This window comes from Poecile atricapillus, chromosome 3, assembly GCF_030490865.1.
Source record: "Poecile atricapillus isolate bPoeAtr1 chromosome 3, bPoeAtr1.hap1, whole genome shotgun sequence".
NCBI classification, from domain to species: Eukaryota; Metazoa; Chordata; class Aves; order Passeriformes; family Paridae; genus Poecile; species Poecile atricapillus.
The window spans coordinates 41,234,358-41,256,616 of record NC_081251.1 but is presented as its reverse complement, the minus strand read 5'-3'; the positions used below and the strand labels follow the sequence as shown (position 1 = coordinate 41,256,616).

Genomic DNA, 22,259 nt, shown 5'->3' with positions numbered 1-22,259 from the left:
TAATTATTAAGTGAATACCTCTAGAGGCTCTCCCCGATGAGGGAAATTCCAGCAGGGAGCAAGCTGAGCTGTGAAAACTTGGGAACAGCTAAGTTAAGGTGAAATTTAGGTGAGGCGGAGACAGCACAAGCAAGCTCTGGATCTTCCTGGCTGCTTACAACAGGGACCTTATTAGGAGAAGCAGCGTTTTTACACTGACATAGGGCAGGTTTGGACTGGATATAGGGATGAAATCCTTCCCACGAGAAGGTGGTGAGGCCCTGGAACACGTTGCCCAGAGCAGCTATGGCTCCCCCATCCCAGACAGCGTTCAAGGCCGTGTTGGACGGTGCGCTAAGCAACCCGGCCTAGTGGAAGGTGTCCCTGCACATGGCAGGGGCTGGACTGGGTGGTTTGGAAGGTGCCTCCCGGCCCATCCCGGTCCGCGTCCCTGGGCCAGCCGGCGGGGCTGCGGGGGCCGGCGGGGCGGGCGGAACCCGAGCGCGGGGGAACGGTTCCCAGCGCCGCGTGTTGCCGGCCGGCGGCGGCGGCGGCCGCCTCCTCCTTCCTGCTGCCGGCGCGGGGGCGGCGGCGCTGTGGCGGCGGGGCCGGGGCATCGCGGGCCCGGGCGCCTCCTCCCCGCTCCGCTGCTTCCCATGGCCGGGAACTTCTGGCAGAGCTCTCACTAGTGGGTGCCGCGGCCGCGGGGTGTGGGGCAGGGGTGCTGCGGGCCGCCGCCGCGCTCTGTTCATTCATTGCCGGGCCGGGCGGCGGGCACGGCGCTGAAGGGAGGCCCGGGGCGGCCGGGGGAGCGGCGGGCGGGTGGCGGGGCCTGCTCACCGCGGGGCCCTGGTGGGGACCCGGCTGGGCTGCGGCAGCAGCCCGAGCCTGCCCCGCTCAGCCGCCGCTTGGGAAGCGTTTGGGCGCTCCGGGACAGGGGTCACGTCCCGGTGTCGGTGCCCGCCCCACCCTGGGCTCCAGCGGCGGAGTGCGGGAGCCTGGGTCCCTGACACGCTTGTGCCCAGCGGCGGGGCAGCCGGAGCTCAGCTTGGGTGGGACATTAGGAAGTGTGATTGAAACTGGAACGGACTGCCCAGAGAGGCGGTGAAGCCACCGTCCCGAGAGGTGCTTATGGAAAGATTGGACGTGGCACTCTGTGCCATTGTCTAGTTGACTGGGTGGTGTTCGGTCATGGGTTGGACTCGGTGATCTCAGAGGTCTTTTCCAACCTAATGGATTCTGCGATTCTGCCCTGAAACGCTTCATGCTGAGCGCGTCAAGGTTTGAATGGTGCCCGTAATGAAATGGCTGCAACATAAACCTTGTTAGTGACTGTCAGGGTCTAAGATCTGTACAGCCAGCTCAGTTTGCTACTGGTGGAGGCTAATCTCAGCCCCGGTAGTTCATGTTTTGTTGTTTGGTTTTTGGTTTTTTGTTGGGTTTTCTTCAGTTGTCTAACTTTCAAAAATCCTGGAGAACAGTTGCTTGAGAAGACTGTTTGTGGGTTTTTTAATAGGCCACAAGGCCTTTATCCCCGAGCCTTAATTCATAGTCTGTTTGTATGGGAGACTCTCAGTATAATGTTGATAAAGAATTGCTGAAATTATTTTCCATTCCTTTAGCTTACAATGGATTTTGGATAAACAAGATCTATTGAAAGAACGCCAGAAAGACTTGAAATTTCTGACTGAAGAAGAATATTGGAAGCTACAGATATTTTTTACTAATGGTAAAACTTCTTTTATTTTTGCCATAAAATCTGTGCAATGTGTGCCATGTCTAAAGAGAGGTTTGGATTGCTTAAGGAATGTAATGTTTTCATTGTGGTATTATATATACTTTTGCAGCTTATTTTAACAAAGACGTGGAATATATAATATTATAAATAATGTCATTATTTGTTAGTTGTACTAACATAATTCTAGGAGACTTTGAAGGCTAATTAGCTGCATATATAACCTTTTAACCTGTGATGGGACAAAACAGTAAATTTTCTTGTTTTCAAGAGGTTCTTATCAAAACATAAAAGGAGGAGAAGCAAGCAGAGATTGCTAAGCTAGTGTATTAAAGGCTCAATGTCAAGCATTAGTACTCAGCCTGGGCTTTTGGTGAGTTCTTAGGGTGGGGTAAGTATTTTAGGTGATCTGTGCCTTCCTGTTAAACAGCAGAGTTTGGAAACTTGTTATTTGTGTATATTTACATTCTCTGAAACCTGCAACACAGCCTGTGTTTTGTCTTCTGACTAATTTCCCAGTACCAGGTGGCTCTCAAATTGTCTACAAGTTTCTGAGAGCTGTTGGCAGGCAGCCTGTTCTCACAGAGAATTTGGGACTTGTATGCAAAATTGTCTAAGATTTACTTGATCTTTCAAAGCATTTAGCTATCCGTATGAATGGCCATACCTGGCACAAAGGCACGTAAAATTTTCTCTGTGCAATTGTTCAATATTTTAAAAAATCACCTTATGCAAAGGATATTGCTAGCTAATATTAATAGCTAACTTGTTTTTAAGCAGCTCTTTATCTATTTTTTGCAGCAGTTCTTTAAAGTACAGAATGCTTATTTTTTGCAGCTGTCTGGCCAGACTTGAGACAGAGAAGTGAAGTGACTTTCCCAAAGCCACTGGAAGATCTTATGTCAGTGCTGGAATGATATCTGTGAAAGATATTTATCCCAGCTTCTCTCTTAGCTTAGTTATTTTTGTAACAATTGCATATGCTATAAACATGATCACTATGGATACCTCTGTTATTGCTTATAGGGCATTAGGAAATGAAGCTAGCAATGATTTACCCATTTGATCCAGTCCTGAAATTTCTCGAGGTCAAAACCAAGTGTCATAACTTCATAACACAAAAGGAGACAAAAGGAGGGTTATGGATATTTTTAAAACTGTATTTCTATGCTAATTTTTACTAGTATTAATTTTAACTGTGAAATATGCTTTTTAAGTGTTTCACTTAATTGTTTTTCTTGAGTAAACAAAGCTTTACAAAGTAAACAAGTTAGTTTTGGTTTGTGGTTCCCAGGGTCCTTTGCCTTGGCACTCCATGCCTCCCCTAAAGGTAGGTGAGTGACTGGGGGCAGCTGGAGAACAGCTCTGCCAGCATCTCCCCTGTGCCTGTATGAACACAGCCTACTCTGCAGGAGAGAGTGGTGCTGAGCCTTCTCCCCCTCTCTAGCAAAGAGGGCAGGACAGTCAGGGGTGCTCTGTGCTCAGGCAGAGCTCGCCTCGATGGTTTGTATCATCGCCTGCCTCTGAATAGAGGCCGTGCTTTGGGTCCCCCCTTGTCTCCCATCTGCACTACCTGAGAGCAGATGAGGCTCAGCCACAGCGTGTCACATTCAGTGTGTGTCAGCCCAGGAGATGGTTGTTCCCTAAAGCAATTAAAATCTGCATGGAGAGGGGCAATTTCCTGCTGCTTCCTCATTGGAAAACGAGTGCAGTAGATCACTAACTGATTGTATAGCACCCTGCAGCTATGAAGAAAAGGAAAAAGAACTTCTTCTAAAGGAGTTTGAAAAAAGAAACTGATGTTGGTTCCTCTGTTTGGATCACCAAGCCTTAGCTGGTTTTGGTTGAGAAATGTAGTAGTTGTTTTCCTTTTTTCATTTTGGGAAGAAGCAGTAATGTTTGTGTTAAAGGCTACCCAAAATACTCAGATTTAAAACAACATTTATTAAAAAAAACCAAATCACTAAACCTACTTACTTTGTAAATGTACAGGAATAAATTATCTTATAGTTTCTTTTCAAATACTAGAATAATTACAAGTGTTGGACTTTTTCCCGGCATATACAAGCTTCCATTTCATTAAGTCTCTCTAGGCTCCTGTCCATTTTTTTCTTCTAAACCACACTTGGTTTTTCTCTGACAGCAGATGGCCTAACCATTCCTGAAAATCCCATGGGAGTATGAAACATATTTGGAGAATTCTGTTTAGCCTAATACTTGAATTTTTTTGATGCCCTAGTAGTAGGACAGCTTTTTAGCCCCATGGTCAAATTAAACTCAAAAATTCTTTCCAGCCTCCCAAGCTATGCTGATAAAATGTTTGATATTTGTGCAGACATTGCATACTGGGTTTAACACCCTTTTTGGAAGTATTGCTTGTCCTACTGTCACTGTCAAACTAGTCCCAATTTGGCATTCTTCTCTAGAAAAAGAATGATATGACACAGACAGGCATTTAGTGTTGCTTTGGGCCTTGCCCATGGGTGACAAATGTGTACCCTGGCCATTCACAGGGGATATGTGATAAGAGCATGGATAAAAAATTCTCCACTTGAATGTTTAAGTAAAGACTAAGAATTTAGTGATGACTGACAACAGAATTGTTTGCTTTTCCCACCAGTGGTCACTGTCTTGGTATTGCTGTACATATTTTAAATATCTACTTAAGTATATTTTAAGGTACTGTTTTTGACATTTCTCATGAGGGAGGAAAAAAAGAAGAGGGAGTCTTCGCCCGGCCAAGCCGTGCTCAGAATAATGGCGGCGAAGAAGTATGGGAAAAATAACAAGTAACAACCTTATTTTTCACTGTGCCATTCTTTACATCCAACCCCTGCTCTTAATCCCAGCTTGATGCGTCTAATTTGCTTGGCACCTTTCCTTTGCCTGGGAGGCCAAACAAGAGCTACCTGCACAGATGACACCAGGGTTGTTTCTTGGCCAACTGGCAGAGGACCACCATGATGGAGCAGCTGACTGCATCCTCTGGTCTCCCACCCCCTCTCCCTAGACTAAATATGTCATTTTTTTAACACCTGCTGCCTCTGCCAAATTTAATGACCGTGTTTGTGTTGGCAGCTTTACTTGTTTGAGAGAAACCCATCAATTTTCTGTGGCACTGAAGAGCTGAGGATTTATATTTCCTGTGTCTGAATTTGTTTTGCTCTAAAATGGAATACCTGAGCTTCACCCTTCTGAGATTTGTGTTGTCATCTTCTTAAAGGTCATACTCATTTTGTACACAGTGAAGTCAAGGTTCCTTTTCCTTTTTGAAGGTGTCCCCAAGCTTCAGGAGGCAGCGGTTCTTCACCTGCAGGTCTGTAGGTTCACAGCACCGTGTTGTGTCTCTCTAGAGCAACTGAACTGAGGGAGGAGACTGTGGTGCTGCTCCTTAGAATCCCCAGCACTAGCCATGTTTTGAGACCCGTTGCTATTTGGTGTCAAATTGTTTAAAAAAACTCAACTCAAGCTTTTGTTCATTTTTTTTTAAGTTATCCAGGCTTTAGGTGAACATCTTAAATTAAGACAACAAGTTATTGCCACTGCTACAGTCTACTTCAAGAGATTCTATGCCAGGTAGGACTGTTTACTATGATGGTACAAGAATAAAACATTTGCTAGGCACATTTTGGTAGCCCTTTAAAAATGCAGTTCTGTATTAAAAACAGTGCCACTTTTGTTTTTTGGATGGTGTAAAGCTTTTATGCTTTAATAAAGTTAACTTAAGCTTTGCTTTTTCAAAAGGAAGTGTGGTGCTCTTAATAGATTAATCGTTCTACATGTATGAAACAACATATTATAATTTTGTTGTAACATTTCAGATATTCCCTAAAAAGTATAGATCCAGTATTAATGGCTCCTACGTGTGTGTTTTTGGCATCCAAAGTAGAGGTATGAAGTATTACAATTTTTTAATGTAACATTATGTGATGTATGAGAGAAAGAAAACGTTTAGGACTTTTAAATTTTTTGTCTTTCTTCATGCTTTGGGGGTTAAAACCTTCTCTTTTTTGCATAGATTTCTATAACATTTAAGAAAAGGAGACAGAGAAGGCCTTCAAACTTTGTCTGAATTACCCTGAAGTGCCTCTGAAAATTGAAAAGAATATTTTAAATGACTGTTTCACTGTGACACAGTGTTTACATATTTACATACACTGTATCTTAAATTGTGTATATCTTAAGCAGTGTCTCCTTTCTGGTGTGTTTCTCCTTATTTATGTTTACTCAAACTTTAAAACATAATTGGAATTTTTTCCTAATTATCTTGTTCTCTTTCATATAGCAAGGGATCCTCAGAGTTTACCACACTTTCATTACTTGAATTAAAAGTATGTTGTAGATCATGTGCTGTCCTTGAGAAATGATCATAAGGAACTGACCCCTTAGGGATCGTGGTGAGAGGGCTCTGTGTCTCCACTATTGGTACTTCCCTTTGAATGTGGCCAAGAGTTGGCATCAGCTGGGTGCTGCTGTTAGTCCTCTGTAATGCGGCAAGTTTTACAGCTATTTGAGAAGTGTCTGTGTAAGGGAAAAAAGTCAAATTGGACAATTTATATGTCAGCACTAAGGAATTTTACAGAAGGAACTCAAATACTTAATGGACTGTAGAAACAGTCCTACTAAACTAGTGGTGACATGTGATACTGTTGTCTGTAGAAGTCCTGTGACACTTTTCAGTGTTTAGAAGACATCAAGTAAAAAAGGGAGAGTGTTTTTGTTTTTTTATATCATCCTGTTAAATAAGCCTTTAAGCAGGTACAGACATAGATTAGATTTATATACATAGATGTACCTTAAATTAGAAGTCTGTGTAGCCTTCCTAAAGCTTTTGCAGCTTTAGAGGGCAGCACTATTGATTCAGCTGTGGACTTCTCTGAAAGAACACTGTATACAGAAAATTTTCAGATTGCTGTCTCAGCAGAGGAGCTAAGACTTCAGGAAAACATAACTTAAAAAGGTAGTTAATGGCAGGTTTGTAAAGACAGTTTTCTCTCCAAATGGGATAAGGAAAAAAATAACCTTCTTGAAGCCCTCTTCTCTATTTTATATAAAGAATGTTAGCCAACTGAGCTTTTGTGGCTTTAGTACCTTCCGTAAATCTTTACTGTTCCTCACAAACAAGCAAGAAACTAGTCAATGAAATAACTCTTAGGTAAAGAGTTTAATCCTGTTCACCTTAAGGAGGAAAAAAAAAAAAGGGTGGGGGAAAAAACCAAATACTACAATACTGCAAAAAGAATCCCAGTTTAGTAAGAAGCCATTATTCTAATTTGATAACAGTGTGAGTATATGGTGTTTCAGGTGGTTCACCTCATCTGGCATTCTTTTTCTTCAGGAATTTGGTGTTGTTTCAAATACAAGGTTGATTTCTGCTGCTACTTCTGTATGTAAGTATGTAATTTTCATTACACTCTAGTTAGGTATCTCTATAGGGCGATTACTTTGTTTCTTTGCTTTTTTTTAGAAGGTAGTTTTTTATCAAATCATGGCGGACTGTAAGAGCCAGTTAAAACCATTTAGAATAAATAAATGGCTTCTGTTTCCAAATAGAGAGACAGAAGGGTCCTTTTTGTATTAGTTTTGGTTAATTATGGTTGGAATTTATGCAAGGCATAAGTGAAAGCAAAGTCATAAAATAAAGCTACTGACATTTATAAACAACCTCAAGTAGTAAATTGAATTCTGACTACTCAAAGATAGAATTGGAAATTTACGGCTTTGTTTAGTAAAAGGTATGGCTCTGTGGCAGTACCTGTTTTAAGAATTGTTGGTAGGCTGTATACCTTCAATTTTTTTTAATCCTTTTCCCCCATCATAAAATTAGTCTTTGGACATGATATTTATTTCTAAAAATACATTTTATAACCTATCGTTCGCAGTGAATTCAATAAAATTACACTGTAGTTACTTAATTCTCTATCTTTCCCACTTGTCTTGTATTTCCCAGTTCATGTAACTTGTATCTTGTCCATCAAACTCTTAAAGTGATGTCTTCCTTAGCTGAATGCTATTATCTGACCCAGAAGGTCCAGCTGCTCTCAGTGGGCAATTCCTGGCTGTGCTCTTCCAAATGTATGTAGGTCAGCGCTTTCAAAATCCCTTGTAGCTGTTGAGGGGACAGGTGACTGGCTGCTTCTGTAGCCTCTGCATGCAGAGAGTGTATCAGTCCATGGGGCTGGCCGTGTGACAGTTCTGCCACCAGGAACTGAAACACATCTTTGGTGCCAGCATGACCAAGACCAGTATTGGATTTAGCACTGAGAGTTGCTGTTTTTACATCAGAAACATCATTATGTGGAAGTTTTGATGCATCCGTGAGAAGGTTAGATGGATTTTGGTGAATATGTGGCAGCTGATTTTACGTGGACATATAGTTCTTAGCTGTGCTGTTTCTCAAAATCCCAGTCTCAGGATCCTATAGAAGATTTTCCCCACAGCCTTCAGACCTAGAAGTCCTGTCTGCCCTGATAAGTACTATGCATTTCATGGAAGTAGGGGAAAAATGCAATAGGCTTTCTCCAGGCATTTATTCTTTTATTCTATCTGGTCTTCCTTTACCAGAGTTGCTTTGGTAGCACACAGCGGTTTTTGGGAGGCCTTAATACCAAAGGCAAGAAAAGATGAGGCAAGACAAGTGAAAACAAAAGCAGCCTAACAAAAGGGGTGACTAATGTAATAATGCCTGGTTTAAGAGGTTTGCTTGTTTTTAGCTAGGTGGCAACATGAAGTTAATAACATTTGCTTCCTTTATAAGGAAGATAATCCTAGCCTGATTTTCAACAACCTCTTCATAAGGTTTTTCCTCTGTTAACACATCTCACTAAAATGATAGCTCCATGTAATGGTTGTGTCTATGGCTTGCGTTGTGGGAAAAATTCTTTTTCTCCCTATTTTTCTCCAATTAGTATTTTTTTTACCATGTACCTCTTCAGTTTGCATACATGTTGAGAAACTCTTTTATTAATTCTTCTCTTTCTTGAAATAATTAAGTTTTCTGACCAGTAGCCCAGTCTTGGTGTCCTACAACAAATTTTCTAGCAAAGTTCACCTTAGGTCTGAATGGTGAATTCTTAGGTCCAGAGGACTGATGCTGTCTTTCCTTTGAAGTGAATGTCATACTGATTTTCTGGAAGTAATATTGATAATATAATTTAATAATATACTGTCTCTCATAAATATAAGGAATATTGTCCACTTCCAGGATGTTAAATGTTACCTGTTTTCCTTGGAGGACAAGGACCTAAAATAGATTTTTAAATGTTTCACTTGTTCAGATCTCAAATCCACATCTTCAAGTGTTCTTCTTTTTCTTTGTTCAGTGTTCTGACATGAAATCACTCTGGTTTTGCATATTAACATGCTTCCTACCAGTGCACTGACTGTACTCATTCTTCTTGTAAAATACACAAAGATTCATTAAATATCTCAACTGGAGATCATCATTACATTATGGCCTGGAAGAAATCCCTTACCCTGCCCTTGGGCTTGCTTTTCTAAGACTTCATTAGTTCTTTTAAAATCTTGCATGTTGAAGGATCAAACCTATGTAAAAAATCCCACATGAAAATTACATTTGGATTTGGAACTGACATCCAGAACATCAGTAGCTGGAGAGCTCTGTGAGTGTAACTTGTGGGAAGTTAGGTGTCCCTAAGCTAGTTGGTGGTTAACCAGAAGTCTTAGTAGTGTCCAAAGCAGCAGTCAAGTGTCTGGCTGAGTATCTGCGCAAATCTGGCTTTCTGGATGTATTTCTCTTTCATTTTCAGGATCTTAAATCTTTTAAGTTATTTCTTCTCTTTAGAATACAAACATTTTGTAATGAAAGCCACAAACTGAAAGTTGTGCTGCCAGATTGAAATGCTGTATACAGATGAATGAATAGAAAGGGAATGAAGTAAAAGTATTATTTACATTATTTTTAACACACTTTTTTGTGTTTACTGTAGTGAAAACTAGGTTTTCATATGCCTTTCCAAAGGAGTTTCCTTATAGGATGAACCATGTAAGTATGCTATTTGAAATACAGCTTGATCAAATAAATTAATAATTATTAGCAGGAGATTCTGTCTTTTAAATTCTAAGAAATAAATATTTTCATCCTCATATGTCAGGGTTGTTCTTGATTATTTTTGCATAGAATATTGGGAAAGTTACTTTTAAAAATAATAAGAATATTATGTAACCTTCTTTCCTTAAATTGTTGACCGGAAAGACAAGTGATCTAAGAGGGTGACTGAAATAGTAGTTTTTCTATAGTATGATGAGAAAAGAGATTTAGGATTTTTTTAATATTCTTGGTTACAGATACATTGCTCCAGGGAAAGTAAATGGCCTTTGCACCTGGAGTGCTTCCAAGTTTGCACACATGAGCAGTTGGCTTACAGAAAGCAATTTTATTTTTGCCTGTAAAATTTTATGTCTCTTGAAAAATAGTTTTTAATTTGTACTTAAAATTTAAAATTACCAGTGGTTTTCAATGTATTCTCAGTCACAATACTTAGAAGTTTTATAATTTTTCTTAAAACCAATTTTGACCTGTGCTGTAGAATTTTGAAAGCTAAACATCTCAATAGTTTTAGATTGGCTGTAAAAAATACTTTTTTGTTGGTTTTCACCCAATCTAGAAAGCCAAATGATACATCAGAATATAAAATACTTAAGACCTTTTAATAAAACTGCACTGCTGTTTTACAGCTAAAGGCAAATGGAAATACATTTTGGAGTACTGCTTTCGTATAGCCAAATTAGTCCAGTCTTTTCCTTGATGTCACCAATACATCACCCTCTCTATTGAGAGTGAAAGCTGATATAATTTCTGCAATTGGAGAGAATATTTCATGTGAAATTACATCTGAAAACATTTTGAAAGGCTATTTGGCAAGTTGGTGGGCTGATGAAGATGCTCTAATTCTACAAAAGAACTTCTCTATTGCTGTGAAGTTTTTATGCACTGGGAACAATTTGCTACTACAAGATGTTGAAACAAATCAGACAGGTGCTGCCAATGAAGTAGTCTTTCATAGCAAACTTGATGTAAAATATTTAAATTCATTGTTATTACTGGAGTTAAGTTATGATAGTGATAAGGCAATAGCCAATAATATTATTTTTGTTTGGTTTTGTGTTTCAGATAAAATGCATTTAGGACTGTTGGAAATAGTTGTTGAGAATTCCTGTGCATTTGTGATGTTAAACTGTGTCAGTTAATTCTTTCTGCTGCCTGAAACATGCTGCTTATTAACTGTGATTTTGCTTCTTTACAGATACTAGAATGTGAATTCTATCTCTTAGAATTAATGGTAGGTTGAGTTTTTTGGTGGAACTGCTTCTGTTTTTGTGAGAGATCTAACTGTATCTAAGTCCTGATGCAGAGACTGGGATGTCGGTGTCCTTTTTTCCCTAGATGGAATGTCTAGTCATTACCATGGGGAGTTGTATTCTTTCTATGCCCTCTACTTCTTGCCTGGAAGAATCTGGGGCTACAAATATATGTTCTAGCAGAAGGTGTGGGTACTATCCCACTCAGACTAGTCTATAACAACCTAATAATTAGAGTAATCTTCTAGGAAGTGAGATGTGGGTTTGAATCCTGTGAGGAAGAAACTGAATTTAGGCCTCCCATTTTCTGAGATGGTGCTGTAACTCTTAGGCTGTTGGATCAAAGCAGCACAGTAGGACATTTTCTTCCAGATGCTTTCAAAGAACGGAGCCATACCTGATTTTTGTAAGAATAGCTATCCCGTTGCTGTGTTTGCTCAGGTAGCTGAAAGGAGGCAACCCAGGCTTCTTAGGGGGCTTGGGTAAAGTGGTGCCTAATTTCTGCATATGGCTTGGACTTGGACAGGTTAAGCACTGAACTCTAGTACTGCTGTACTAGGGTAGTTCTGCTCAAGTGCAGAGAAAGGGACAGAGAAGCCAGGGAGCAGCTTAGTGAGTTAGACAGCAGATGAGAGAATGTGCTTTGGGAACTGATCACAGAGGAGATCACATGAAAGTTTTAGTTTGTACCTACAAGTTGTTTTAATACAGTTTTTAGATAATTGTTTAGATTTAGTCTTTGATACCTCTGCTATGCTTGGCAGTAACTCTTGGATTTTGTATACAGGAGTTTTAGTACAAGCAATTGCATTTACAAGAAGTTATGTTTTGGGGATTCACTTATTTTTCCAGTATGCTATGCAATATATGGTGTGTGCAGTAACTGTGTTTCACTTAAGTGTTCAGCACATGTAACATAATGCGGCTTTTCCCTGTAGTATCCACACAGTTGGCTGCTTTTAGCAAGAGGATTATTCCTTCTTGTTTATCTGGACCTGAAATGAGGGGATTTGAGAGCAGTGGAATTTTTCTTTTCTTTCTTTCCAAACCAGCATCAATTATTTTGGCATGCTCTCCATGTATGGTATTTAGTAGCAGACTGTTTTCTGGCAGCGTTTTGTATTTCCAAGTGGGAATTACGGGTTTGTAAGCAAATGAGGTTTCAGTGTGCTGCAGATGTGACTTTCTGTGTCTCGTAGGGGAAGGACATTGACAGACTGGCAACTGTGCTGTGTAATGGTATTCTAAAGAGAGCACTGCCCTCATTAGAGCAGGGCTAGGTGTTAGAATGCTACTTGAAAAAATAATCAGTAATTGACTTGTAAACCAAATGTTTTAATACGAAGTGACAACATGATCTGCATTGTAATCTAACTTCTGTCCCAATGACATTTTTCCTAGGACTGCTGTTTGATAGTATATCATCCTTATAGACCTTTGCTCCAATATGTGCAAGATATGGGCCAAGAAGACATGCTGCTACCTCTCGCATGGTAATGAAGACAATGGAAATAGTTCCTCCTTTCATCAAGAAAGCGTTTAATACTTACGCTTCAAAGGTGGTTAAGCTTTTGCTGAATAAAGCAGGCTTAGCCATATTTGAATACAAAGGGTGCCCTAGTTAACCTGTGCAGGTATATGTCCCTGACTTAGCTTATTCTGTCTTTAACCCTGTAATAATTTTACTTTGCAGTGGTCTAATTTTTATTTTTTAGACTAGCTCTAATAGCACAGTTTTAACATTACTGAATGGTGACTACGAGTAGAGGAAATTTCTTTCTGTCAACATTGTCTTTTTGCTGTAGCATGTCATAGGAGGTAGAAGTAATATACAGGGTTTTTTAACTGTGTTAGCAGAACTCTTATTCTTCAACTGTTTCAAATACAGAAAGACAGTAGAAGTACTACTTTTATGCTAGCCCTTACTTATTTGTGGAACAGATAATTATTTGATGGTATACATACACATCCACTGAAGAAAGACATGTACTAAAAGAATATTTCCAAATAAACTTCTGCTGTAATTTCAAGGGGAAAAAGAAAGGTGTTAAGAGATTTTTACAAGGGAAAAGATCTCTTTCCTTGATGTTTTGCCCTGGAGCCTCATAGTTGCGACCATCTGGAAAACTAACAATATATTTGTAAACCAACAGTAGTTTTTGATGGAATATAGTCTAAAGGTGAATAGAAAGATACTTACAAGTTCGTTTTTGTACAGGAGGATAGTGAATGACACATATAGAACTGATCTTTGTCTGCTGTACCCTCCTTTCATGATAGCTCTAGGTAAGTAACAAGTAATCTTTCCTGTCATGTTTAACTGGATGTATTTTGTGCACTGTCCCATCACAAGCATTGTGATGAGTGGTCTCATAAGGTGCTTCAGGTTGTATTTCATACAGCACTGACACTGTAGCCTTGTAATTTAAAGAGCCTTAAAGAAAAGTTAGATAATGAATCCCGAGTTTTCTCTGTTGAACTGTGTAGAGTTTATAAAAAATAGAATGTTTCTAACTGTGTTGGGAGTGTATCTTTGTTCAGTATCCATGTCACCTGATCTTTGCAGCTTGCCTACATGTGGCCTGTGTTGTCCAGCAGAAGGATGCAAGGCAATGGTTTGCTGAGCTATCTGTTGATATGGAAAAGGTACTCTGCTTTTTAATCCCACCACTTGTTTATGGACTGACCAGAAATAGTAGTCATGGTTGTCTTGCACATCCACAATACTGATTTGAACTTAAAATTCAATGATCTTGTTCAATGCTCTTGAAGTTAGGCAGATCTCTTTGGAAGGGTGACAATGTCAGGTTATTTGGTTATCACCCTGCCCAAAAATCAAGACAAAACCATTGCATAATAGAAGAGTATTCCTGGTATTGCCATTTTCCAGACAGAAACATAAACCAAATATCTTTTACATTGTTTTCCAGAAAAAGAATTCCCAGTGTCTTCCCATCACACAAGATTGCCAGCACCAGTTTGACTTCTAAATTCAAGTGCATGTGATTTTCTTTTCAGCATCGTGCCAGCACACCGTTATCATTTTCTCCCTATACATGTGCAGAGTATAGCATAGTGTAGAACATTTTTGACACTTTCAGGATGCCCAGAGCTGTGACTTCAATCAGTTGTAAACAGGGAGACACCAAGATCATTCTGTTGAGTTCCCTGCTAATGCAAATTCCATGGCAAATAATCCCCTTCATTAATTTATTAGGTTTTAGGGTGCAGTTGTCCTTAGACTAACAATGTTTTTCATCCTCACTAGTTTCTTTGACATTTTAGATTGGCTTCTTTAACCTTTATTTAGCTCCAGCAAGGAAATCAAAGTAGTATTCATATTCCTTATCACACTGTTTCACTTAGCACGTATTTTTTTTCAGTTAGCACATATTTTTTTCAGTCTTTTTTGAGACTGAGTGTCTGGAATTAAATAGCCTGTTATGACTGAGACTATGAATGAGACTGCCATTTCCCTTTGTGCCCCTGGTATTGCCCTTTATCCCACTGATGTTTCAACATTGTGTTTGTATTCCAGGATTTATCTTGAAATTTAAGCTCAGTGGGGATGCTATGCTGTGTCAAGAGCTCTGTGAATTATGCTGTCATACATTTAATGACAGGGTGATAATAAACTGGCAGCAAAGGAGAACTAACCTGTACTTAATAGATAAAATTACCATAAGATTGATACTGAATATCTTTGAATGTTTACAAGTATTGGTTCTCGTGTCAGTGATAAAGCCTAAGCTTGATTTTTCCACATGAACACTGTGGACTTCTTCACCAACTATGACTTTTGTTTCAAGGACAAAATATATTGCTCTAGCACTTAATCAAAGTTCATGTATTAAAAAGCAGAAAGAAGTCTATTAGAGAATGATGAAACATATTATGAATGAAACATTCTCCAGCTTTTATATAGAATATTGCACTAGAAATTTAATAGGAAGTTAAGGTAGATAGAAAGTGTCCAAACTGGTGTGGAATGCTTACGCTTCCGGAAGCGGAATATGAAGTGTCAACAATTCTTATTATATGTATATAAGAATATAAGAAGTGTTTAAAAACTTGGCTCTGTTTCTTGGAAGGAAAAGTTCAGATGAATGTTTTGTGGTTTTGGGCTTTTGTTTTCCCATACTGTGCCCTTAATATATATAGAACATTGATAATCATCAATTACTGTTTTGATAATGCGTGGTCATACAGCTGCAGTCATTCTGCCCAAGTCTGTATTTTCCTAGGAGCTTAGAGCTGGGTAGTAGTTGCAAGTAAATAAATAAAAAGGTATTTAGTTTGCAGGGGAAGAAAAGCAGTAAATACAATTGAAAAGGAAAGTATTCAGTTCAGGCTTTGATTCACAATTAAATAAAAAAACTAATTAAATGCTTTTTTGTGAACAGATTAAGTGTGAGACAGCTCTGTTTATGATGGAAATTGTGTTGTTTAGTTTCAGTTTGGGGCTTGTTTAGTTAATTGCACGCTTAAATGGGCTATGATAAAGGTAAAATCACTATCATGTCTGACCTTGGGATCTCTTTTCTTTCTAATGCAGATTTTAGAAATAATCAGGGTTATTCTGAAGCTGTATGAGCAGTGGAAGAACTTTGATGAGAGGAAAGAGATGGCTACTATTCTTAGTAAAATGCCTAAACCAAAACCACCTCCAAACAGGTACAGTACTTCCTTATTACACCCTTCCTATGGAAAAACTAGACTAGGATCTTAAGAATGTGTAAATGTTTAATTCAAGGTATAGTGTATATTTTTACAGTGCAGATGTTTCTGATACAAAACCAGCCTGCTTTGTTCAGGAGCTAGTGGGATGCATAACATTCATTATCTTACAGAGAGTTTTAATGTGATTAGAATGTGATCAATACAGCTCAGCAAATGTAAGGAACCCCAGTGTGAGGCTCCATGGCTGGGCCAGATTCAATAGAACTGAGCCTGCTTGATGTCGTATTTAATTACTGTGATTAAATATCACTGTTGGGGAATCTGCACACACAAATTCCTGTGCACATGCTTATGTAATGTGAACTTTGCAGTGTTGACTTCTGAAGTAGATTCAGCAGGCAGCTTCATGGGAATATATTGAAATTATTATTCACATAAACATGGTGAAATTATTTATGTATACTGAGAATAACCTTTGCATTTTTTAATGAAACTGAGCAGAATATTTTGACCTATTTATGTACATGTTGATGGATTTTATTTCAAAAGGTTTTATTACTTTCAGAATACTGTATTTTTAAATTTTTTTAAAAAAAGGATAAAAATGTAATGTGATGTTTCTTATTGAAGAGACATGTTTTTGTTTTCTTCAACAGTGAAGGAGAACAGGGTCCAAATGGTAGCCAGAACTCTAGTTATAGCCAATCTTAAGGCATTCCAAAGAATTTCTTTATGGACCACTTTGACTCAAGACATCCTGGATATTTCCTGTGTTCATGAAATGGACAGAAGGTTTTAGTACCATCTTTGACAAAAAACTCGAAGAATAAATAGCTTGTTTGTGTCAAGCATTTTGAAAGCTTTTTCTCTAAAACTACATCATTTTCTCTGACGCTGGAGCAAATGTGCTAGGATTTTTCAGTGTAAGGAATCAAACTTTAAACCAAGCTGCAAAAGATTAACATTTTTCACTCAAAACAAATAGTTCATTATTGGTTTTATTTGTGTTTAAGTGAACTATTTTTAGAGCAACAGTAACCCGAGGCCTAAGTGTAACTGTATTAATGACTTGTGTTGTCTTCATTTTGTGACTGAAGGAAGATAGTGCACTCTATATTGAATTTATCCATTACCTTCAGTTTTGTTGACTTAAAAAAAATAAATACAGATTCTACAACAAGTAACACACAGTTCTTCTGAAACAAATGCCTAGAAGAGTCTGTAAAGGATATTGTTACAGTTTTAATGAAAGCTGCAGGAAAGAAAGTCAGATTCTCTTTTTGGGTTTAAAAAAGCTGTATTCCTCAGTAGATCTACTTGGTTGTTTTTGCCATGATACATAGTAGCCCAGCTTACCAGAGAAGTGCAATATGTATAGTGATTATGCAGTTTTCTGAAACATTTCAAGTGTTATAAATTAAGACAACCCAACATACTAGGATTTTTTTTTTCAAATAAATGTACTGTATGGTACAATCGGAATATTTCACAATCAAGTACAGATCTGGGTATTATTGCTATTTTTTATGGTGGATTTTTTTGTAGAAAAGATATACACTGCTAGTCTGCCTTCACTGTTAGTGTGAATTTGTGTGGTTCTTTAGAGAGTTTATTTAAGAGGATCAAGTGTTTGGTGAGCTTCATACTGGCTAATTTTAATTGGGGTGTTAGGAGCAACTCTAGAATAACTGAAATGGGATTCCTTGGTTAACTTTGTGCTGGAGAAAATGAGATTTCTTCAAACAGAAGGCCATATCCTGCGTTCCTTACTCAGGCAGATACCCCACTGAAGACAGGAATTGGCCTTAATTGAACTGTTGATTTTTTTAAGATAACTTTGTTTCTAATTAAGTTCTCTACAGCTTTATTTTGAATGATAATGCAAACTTGCCCAAGTATAAAAGTTAAGTGATAAAGTTCAGTAACATTGTTCTCTCTCGTCTTTTTTTTTTGTTTTGTTGTTTTTTGTTTTTGTTTTCCTGAAACAAAACATTTCACTGCCCTGAAATATTGGAAGGAGATAGTTGAAAACATGTGCTCTGTGATGTGTCTTGTTTCAAAAAACTGGCCCCTTAAAAAAACCCACCTGTTCTTTGCAAATACCTGTCTTTGTAATTGGCTGGTCATTCAGTGAATTATAACTGAAGTGTTTTTGTATGTAGCCCATTAGGCTACTAGCATTTATTTCTGTTCAGGTTATTTCCATAAACCATTATGTGAACCAGCCCCAAACACAAAAAGTTATACATTTTCGTCTTTGCTACTTGGTTGCCATTTGATCCATACCTTTTATAGACACTTGACTGATTAAGTGGAATTTGGCTATTTTGCTTTCATTTCTTGAAGTCTAAAATGTGCTATTTGTAATGTGGACTTGGGGAATAGAAATAAATCAAAGCGACTTGACCTCTGTTGTGTGGAGTTCTTAAACAGGAACTGTTCTTTAGGTAAGCCTCAGTCTTCTCACATACACATAATCTGCCAAGAAAGTTCATGTTTTGCAGTTGGGAAATTAATAAAGAATTCTGGCTAGAGTGATCACATTTTTTCTTGCTGCTGAAGAGTCTTTGCTGACTTTACTTCACACGTTAAGCACAATGGGACCTAAATCTCAGAGCTAAAATGTCAGGCAGTTCTTGATGGTACCTAGAAGTTTCTAAAGGCATTTCTCTACTGGGAAGATGAGGCTAATTTTACCAGCTTTGATTCCAGTAAAAACAGTGAAAGGCAATAAAGTGCAGTCAAAAGTGCTGGATTCAGTGAAGACAGTTTTAAAAAGATGTAGTTTTGAACAACAAGAAATGGAACACAATGTGAATTCAACATTCTTGCTAAGCAGGCAGAAAAAAAAAATCACCTTTCTTCAAAGTGAGAAGTGAATAAAGTGCTTCACTTCAAAGGAGAGGTGCATAAAAATGTGCTATCTCAAAGAGAGGTAGCTGAAAGTCTTCACAGATCATATGGCAACAGGTGACTGAAGTGTCAAAGCAAACACAAGCCATCTATAGTTCAAGAAGTCGAAAAAGACTTAAGGAAAAATCCCATAGGAAACAAACTGGATCAGAAAAGTTATTTATCTCAAACCCCATAATTTGGAAAGCAAATTAGAAAGGATCATCTAATTTGACAGGCTACAAATAGTTTGAGAAATGTTTTACAAAAAAACTACCATGATTAATAAAAAAGGAAAATATAAAAGAGGTATACAGTAATTTTCCAATTATAAAAAAAACCAACCCACCACTCCTCAGTTCAGAAAAGACAGCAGGGGTCTAGAAAAATCATGGGTGTTGTAAAGACTGATAGGTGACAACTACTCACTTCTGACAGAAGAAGCCACAGCAGCTGATGAAAGGAATACATGGCAGTTTGGGAAAGATTTCTCACTACTGCTGTGTCTGGTGGGAGTTTCTCTTGAAAATTTACAAATACCCAAAGATACTAAGACATGCAAAGCCTGAAGCACTCTGAGTTGTAAATGAGATTGTATCCCTACATACTAACCCTGTTTATGCTCTTCATCAGACGTTTATTACCAGTTGCTGCCAAACAGGAAAAAAATGGGCTGGAAAAATCTTGGTGTAACACAGAATAACTTGTTTCTTTTTTATGGTTATGTAGTTTTAGGTGTTCCAAACAAATGTTAATGCAGTTACAAAAGGAAGCATTGGCTGCTTATGACTAAGTACTGACTTAGTTGATTAAATTGCCTTGTTTTGTTCATTTGTATGCTGCAGTTTGGTGGCTTGAGCAATGCAGCTAAGCAAGATGAATTATACATTTAACTAAATATTTCCAGTGGCTCTGAAATCCTCAGTACAGTCTGACTTTAATGATCTTCAGAAGGCATTGTTAGTCCTGGTGAGGCCTAGCATAACACAGCCAGCAGTGGGTTTCTGTTGTCCCCTTGATCCCTTGATACTAGAGTATCTGCAGCTTGACTATTCTAAACAAACTACCCAACACATGTATTGGAGAAATAATTTTATTTGTTCTATTATCATGAGTTTAAACAGTTATAAACTACGTCATACCAAAAAAATAAACATTTATCTGCACTTAGATTCTCTTCACATACATTCACCAAAACCATAACCCAAAGTAAAGGTTGAAAGGTTGAGCAAATTTAATGTCCTCTGTTCATGTCGTAGTCTTTGGGTATAATTTAAACCAAGCAGTTGATATGCATGGCTATTTGAAGGTGAATGTCCATTTACACAAGAAGCCAGTAGTGAGCTTTATTATGGAAGTGGAATGCATGCAGTTTGCTAAAGCCTACAAACCATCCCGAAGCCTTGATGGGGTAAGGGCTGGGGCTGTCATCATCATTTCTTTTCTGGGGGTTCATGTTTTACCCAGTCGTCAAAGCCACCAGCATACTGCTGAACTCTGGAAATATGCAGAAAATGCCTTTCTTAAGAAAAGTCCTGCTTAATATTGTCTATTAAGAGGACATAGCAAAAAAAAAAAAAGAAATCAAAAGTAAAAAATAGATACCCAAAACCCCACAAACAAAAAGCCCTACAAAAAACAGATTAAAAAAAACCCAAACAAACAGAGAAATTCTCTGCAACCATATACACTTGTATCTAGCTTCAATGAGCCAGACAGACATTCCTTTAATACTATCTGCTTCCATGGAGTGAGTTCTGTTAACTCTTTTCTTCCAAATGACAATGCTGGAGTTCAAACATCAAGCAAGAAATAGCAGCTGGATCAATTAAACAGTTGCCAGTTCTTTTTTAAAAGAACGTGAGAACAGATTCTCAGAAGTGAGAGATTTACAGGCTGTTTATTATGTCTAATACTTCAGTTGTCACCAAATAAACCCAGCACACTGATCTTTACTTCCTTGCAAACCTACATGCTCTATAGGTCTGAAATCACCCTGAGCAAAACTAAACTATGTAAAACAAAAATCCACTGTGAAAACTAATATTGACTCCTTCAGTTAGGCAGCATGAAAAACAGGTAATGGAGGAAATTCTTCACTTTAAAACAAGAACATACTTCCATACTTTTGATTACAATTATTATGAATGTTCCATTTCCTGAATTGCAGTTCAGTGAAAACACGAGCAAGTAACCAGTGTCTTAAATTTTATCTGCAGTCTTCAAGACAGCGAGGTACCTTCCCAAGATAGGTTTAACAATTCTGCAAACCAAATGCTGCATTTCACTGTATCATCATCTCACTGTTTTGTTAGCTATTGCCTTCACTGCTTTACTCCTGGCAAATAATCCAAAGCTTTACAGGAAGTGAAGGCATCCTTTGTCAACAGTGAACTCTGTGGGGAGAACTGCAATTCAACAAAGGGTGTGGCTTATTAAACTATTTAAGATTGTACTACTACCAAAGCAAGCAGTTCTCCACCTTTCCAATCTTCCTGCAACTCAAGACTAGTACTTACAAAGCTGTATAAGGAAGGAGAATCTCAGCAAGGGCACACCCTAAGAGGCAGAGGACCCTTCAGTGGCAGCATGGTCATGCAGCAGCTTGTGTCACCTGTGGCACATGTGCAGAGCTGCTGAGGGGTTGTTCCAGAGGGTGGTATACCTCACTTTTACCATTTCAAGGTTCAGTGGAGACAAGAGGAGGTGTCTAACTCAAATACCAATTGCTTTGTTCATATTCCACATGTAAATTTTTACCCTTGCCCCCAAGGTGAGTACGTGTTCTGCTTCATGAGGGAAAGCATCATTAATCCCATTCTTAAAGTCATACCTGCTGAAACCCAAGGACATGGCAAAACCAAGTGCTTGTTTACTTCTTGTTCCTGCCAAACAGGAGAAAACCACAGGGTCTGACTTGGATGGCATTTTTTGATTATACTGCTCCTTGAACTCCGTTGGGTCCATTTGTAGAGCTTCCATTAATTCACCCACTGGGAAATACAGGAAACAAGCTATTGTTTATTCTCCATCCACAGACAGGTTTACATTGCAAGACTTCTAATTGCTCTGGAGGAAAAGTTCAGCCTTATTATATGCCAGCACCTGTTTAGCATCGTTCCTCTTTGCTCAGTCACCGCTTGACCACTGCAGCCAGGAGGAACACGGAACACCCGACGCCTGCACATAGCGGCGTTGACAACTTACGCGGTATGTTGATGGACTCCGGGATTTTTCCAAACCTGTCGATCTCCCACCTCTCCCGCACGTCAATGTGAAGGACGTTGGCCTTCTTCAGGTCTTTGAGCTCCTGGTAGGAGAGGTTCTGCTCCGCGGCGGCGCAGAGGCTGCGGCAGGTGGGGCCTGGCGGGGAGGCACAGCCGCTCAGCCCGGCCGCGGGACTCGCTCGGGGCGGGCAGCGCCGCCCAACGCAGCCACACGGGGCTGTCCCCGGCCGCCGGCCACGCTCCCCCCGGCCCAGGACAGACCCATCCCCTCCCCTGCTCACCGGGCGCTGCCGTCCGGCTCCAGCCGCCGCCCGCCGCCCGCAGGACCCGCGCCGCCCGCCACCAGCCCCCCAGCCCCATGGCGGCCCGCCCGGCGATGGCGGCCGCCCAGCCAGGCCCGGCCCCGGGGCCGGCGGGGAGGAGAC

At 39.3% G+C, this 22,259-nt stretch overlaps 2 protein-coding genes across 5 annotated transcripts; one reads left to right on the top strand and one right to left on the bottom strand.

Moving 5' to 3' along the window:
• Window positions 1–535: 535 nt before the first annotated feature.
• CCNC (cyclin C) lies at window positions 536–21,808 on the top strand. Of its 2 annotated transcripts, none has more exons than XM_058834746.1 (12): window positions 536–667; window positions 1,602–1,708; window positions 5,206–5,290; window positions 5,536–5,605; window positions 7,053–7,104; window positions 9,664–9,719; window positions 10,981–11,016; window positions 12,437–12,528; window positions 13,254–13,321; window positions 13,602–13,681; window positions 15,591–15,709; window positions 21,646–21,808. In XM_058834746.1, the coding sequence occupies exons 1-12, from the start codon at window positions 636–638 to the stop codon at window positions 21,749–21,751; spliced, it is 903 nt and encodes a 300-aa protein (XP_058690729.1). In that variant the 5' UTR covers window positions 536–635; the 3' UTR covers window positions 21,752–21,808. The 2 variants fall into 2 exon arrangements, with proteins under 2 accessions (XP_058690729.1, XP_058690730.1); XM_058834747.1 differs by lacking the exon at window positions 21,646–21,808 and adding an exon at window positions 16,372–18,121.
• TSTD3 (thiosulfate sulfurtransferase like domain containing 3) lies at window positions 19,683–22,254 on the bottom strand. Of its 3 annotated transcripts, none has more exons than XM_058834749.1 (4): window positions 22,116–22,254; window positions 21,815–21,970; window positions 21,441–21,600; window positions 19,683–20,156 (listed from the first exon to the last, which is right to left on the bottom strand). In XM_058834749.1, the coding sequence occupies exons 1-4, from the start codon at window positions 22,192–22,194 to the stop codon at window positions 20,147–20,149; spliced, it is 405 nt and encodes a 134-aa protein (XP_058690732.1). In that variant the 5' UTR covers window positions 22,195–22,254; the 3' UTR covers window positions 19,683–20,146. The 3 variants fall into 3 exon arrangements, with proteins under 3 accessions (XP_058690732.1, XP_058690731.1, XP_058690733.1); XM_058834748.1 differs by having other exon boundaries at window positions 19,683–20,104; window positions 22,116–22,252; XM_058834750.1 differs by lacking the exon at window positions 19,683–20,156 and adding an exon at window positions 20,191–21,221 and having other exon boundaries at window positions 22,116–22,253.
• Between the last annotated feature and the right edge of the window lie 5 nt (window positions 22,255–22,259).

What these genes read in the sequence shown, in the direction of transcription:
- CCNC (XM_058834746.1), top strand. Translation starts at nt 636, where the DNA reads ATGGCCGGGAACTTCTGGCAGAGCTCTCACTA. An exon ending in ATGCTGCTACCTCTCGCATG is followed by an intron (nt 12,529 to 13,253) that starts GTAATGAAGACA and finishes GTTTTTGTACAG; the next exon opens with GAGGATAGTGAATGACACAT. An exon ending in CCAAAACCACCTCCAAACAG is followed by an intron (nt 15,710 to 21,645) that starts GTACAGTACTTC and finishes CTCCATCCACAG; the next exon opens with ACAGGTTTACATTGCAAGAC.
- TSTD3 (XM_058834748.1), bottom strand. Translation starts at nt 22,194, where the DNA reads ATGGGGCTGGGGGGCTGGTGGCGGGCGGCGCGGGTCCTGCGGGCGGCG. An exon ending in GGAGTCCATCAACATACCGC is followed by an intron (nt 21,601 to 21,814) that starts GTAAGTTGTCAA and finishes TGTATTTCCCAG; the next exon opens with TGGGTGAATTAATGGAAGCT. An exon ending in ATGTCCTTGGGTTTCAGCAG is followed by an intron (nt 20,105 to 21,440) that starts GTATGACTTTAA and finishes GCATATTTCCAG; the next exon opens with AGTTCAGCAGTATGCTGGTG.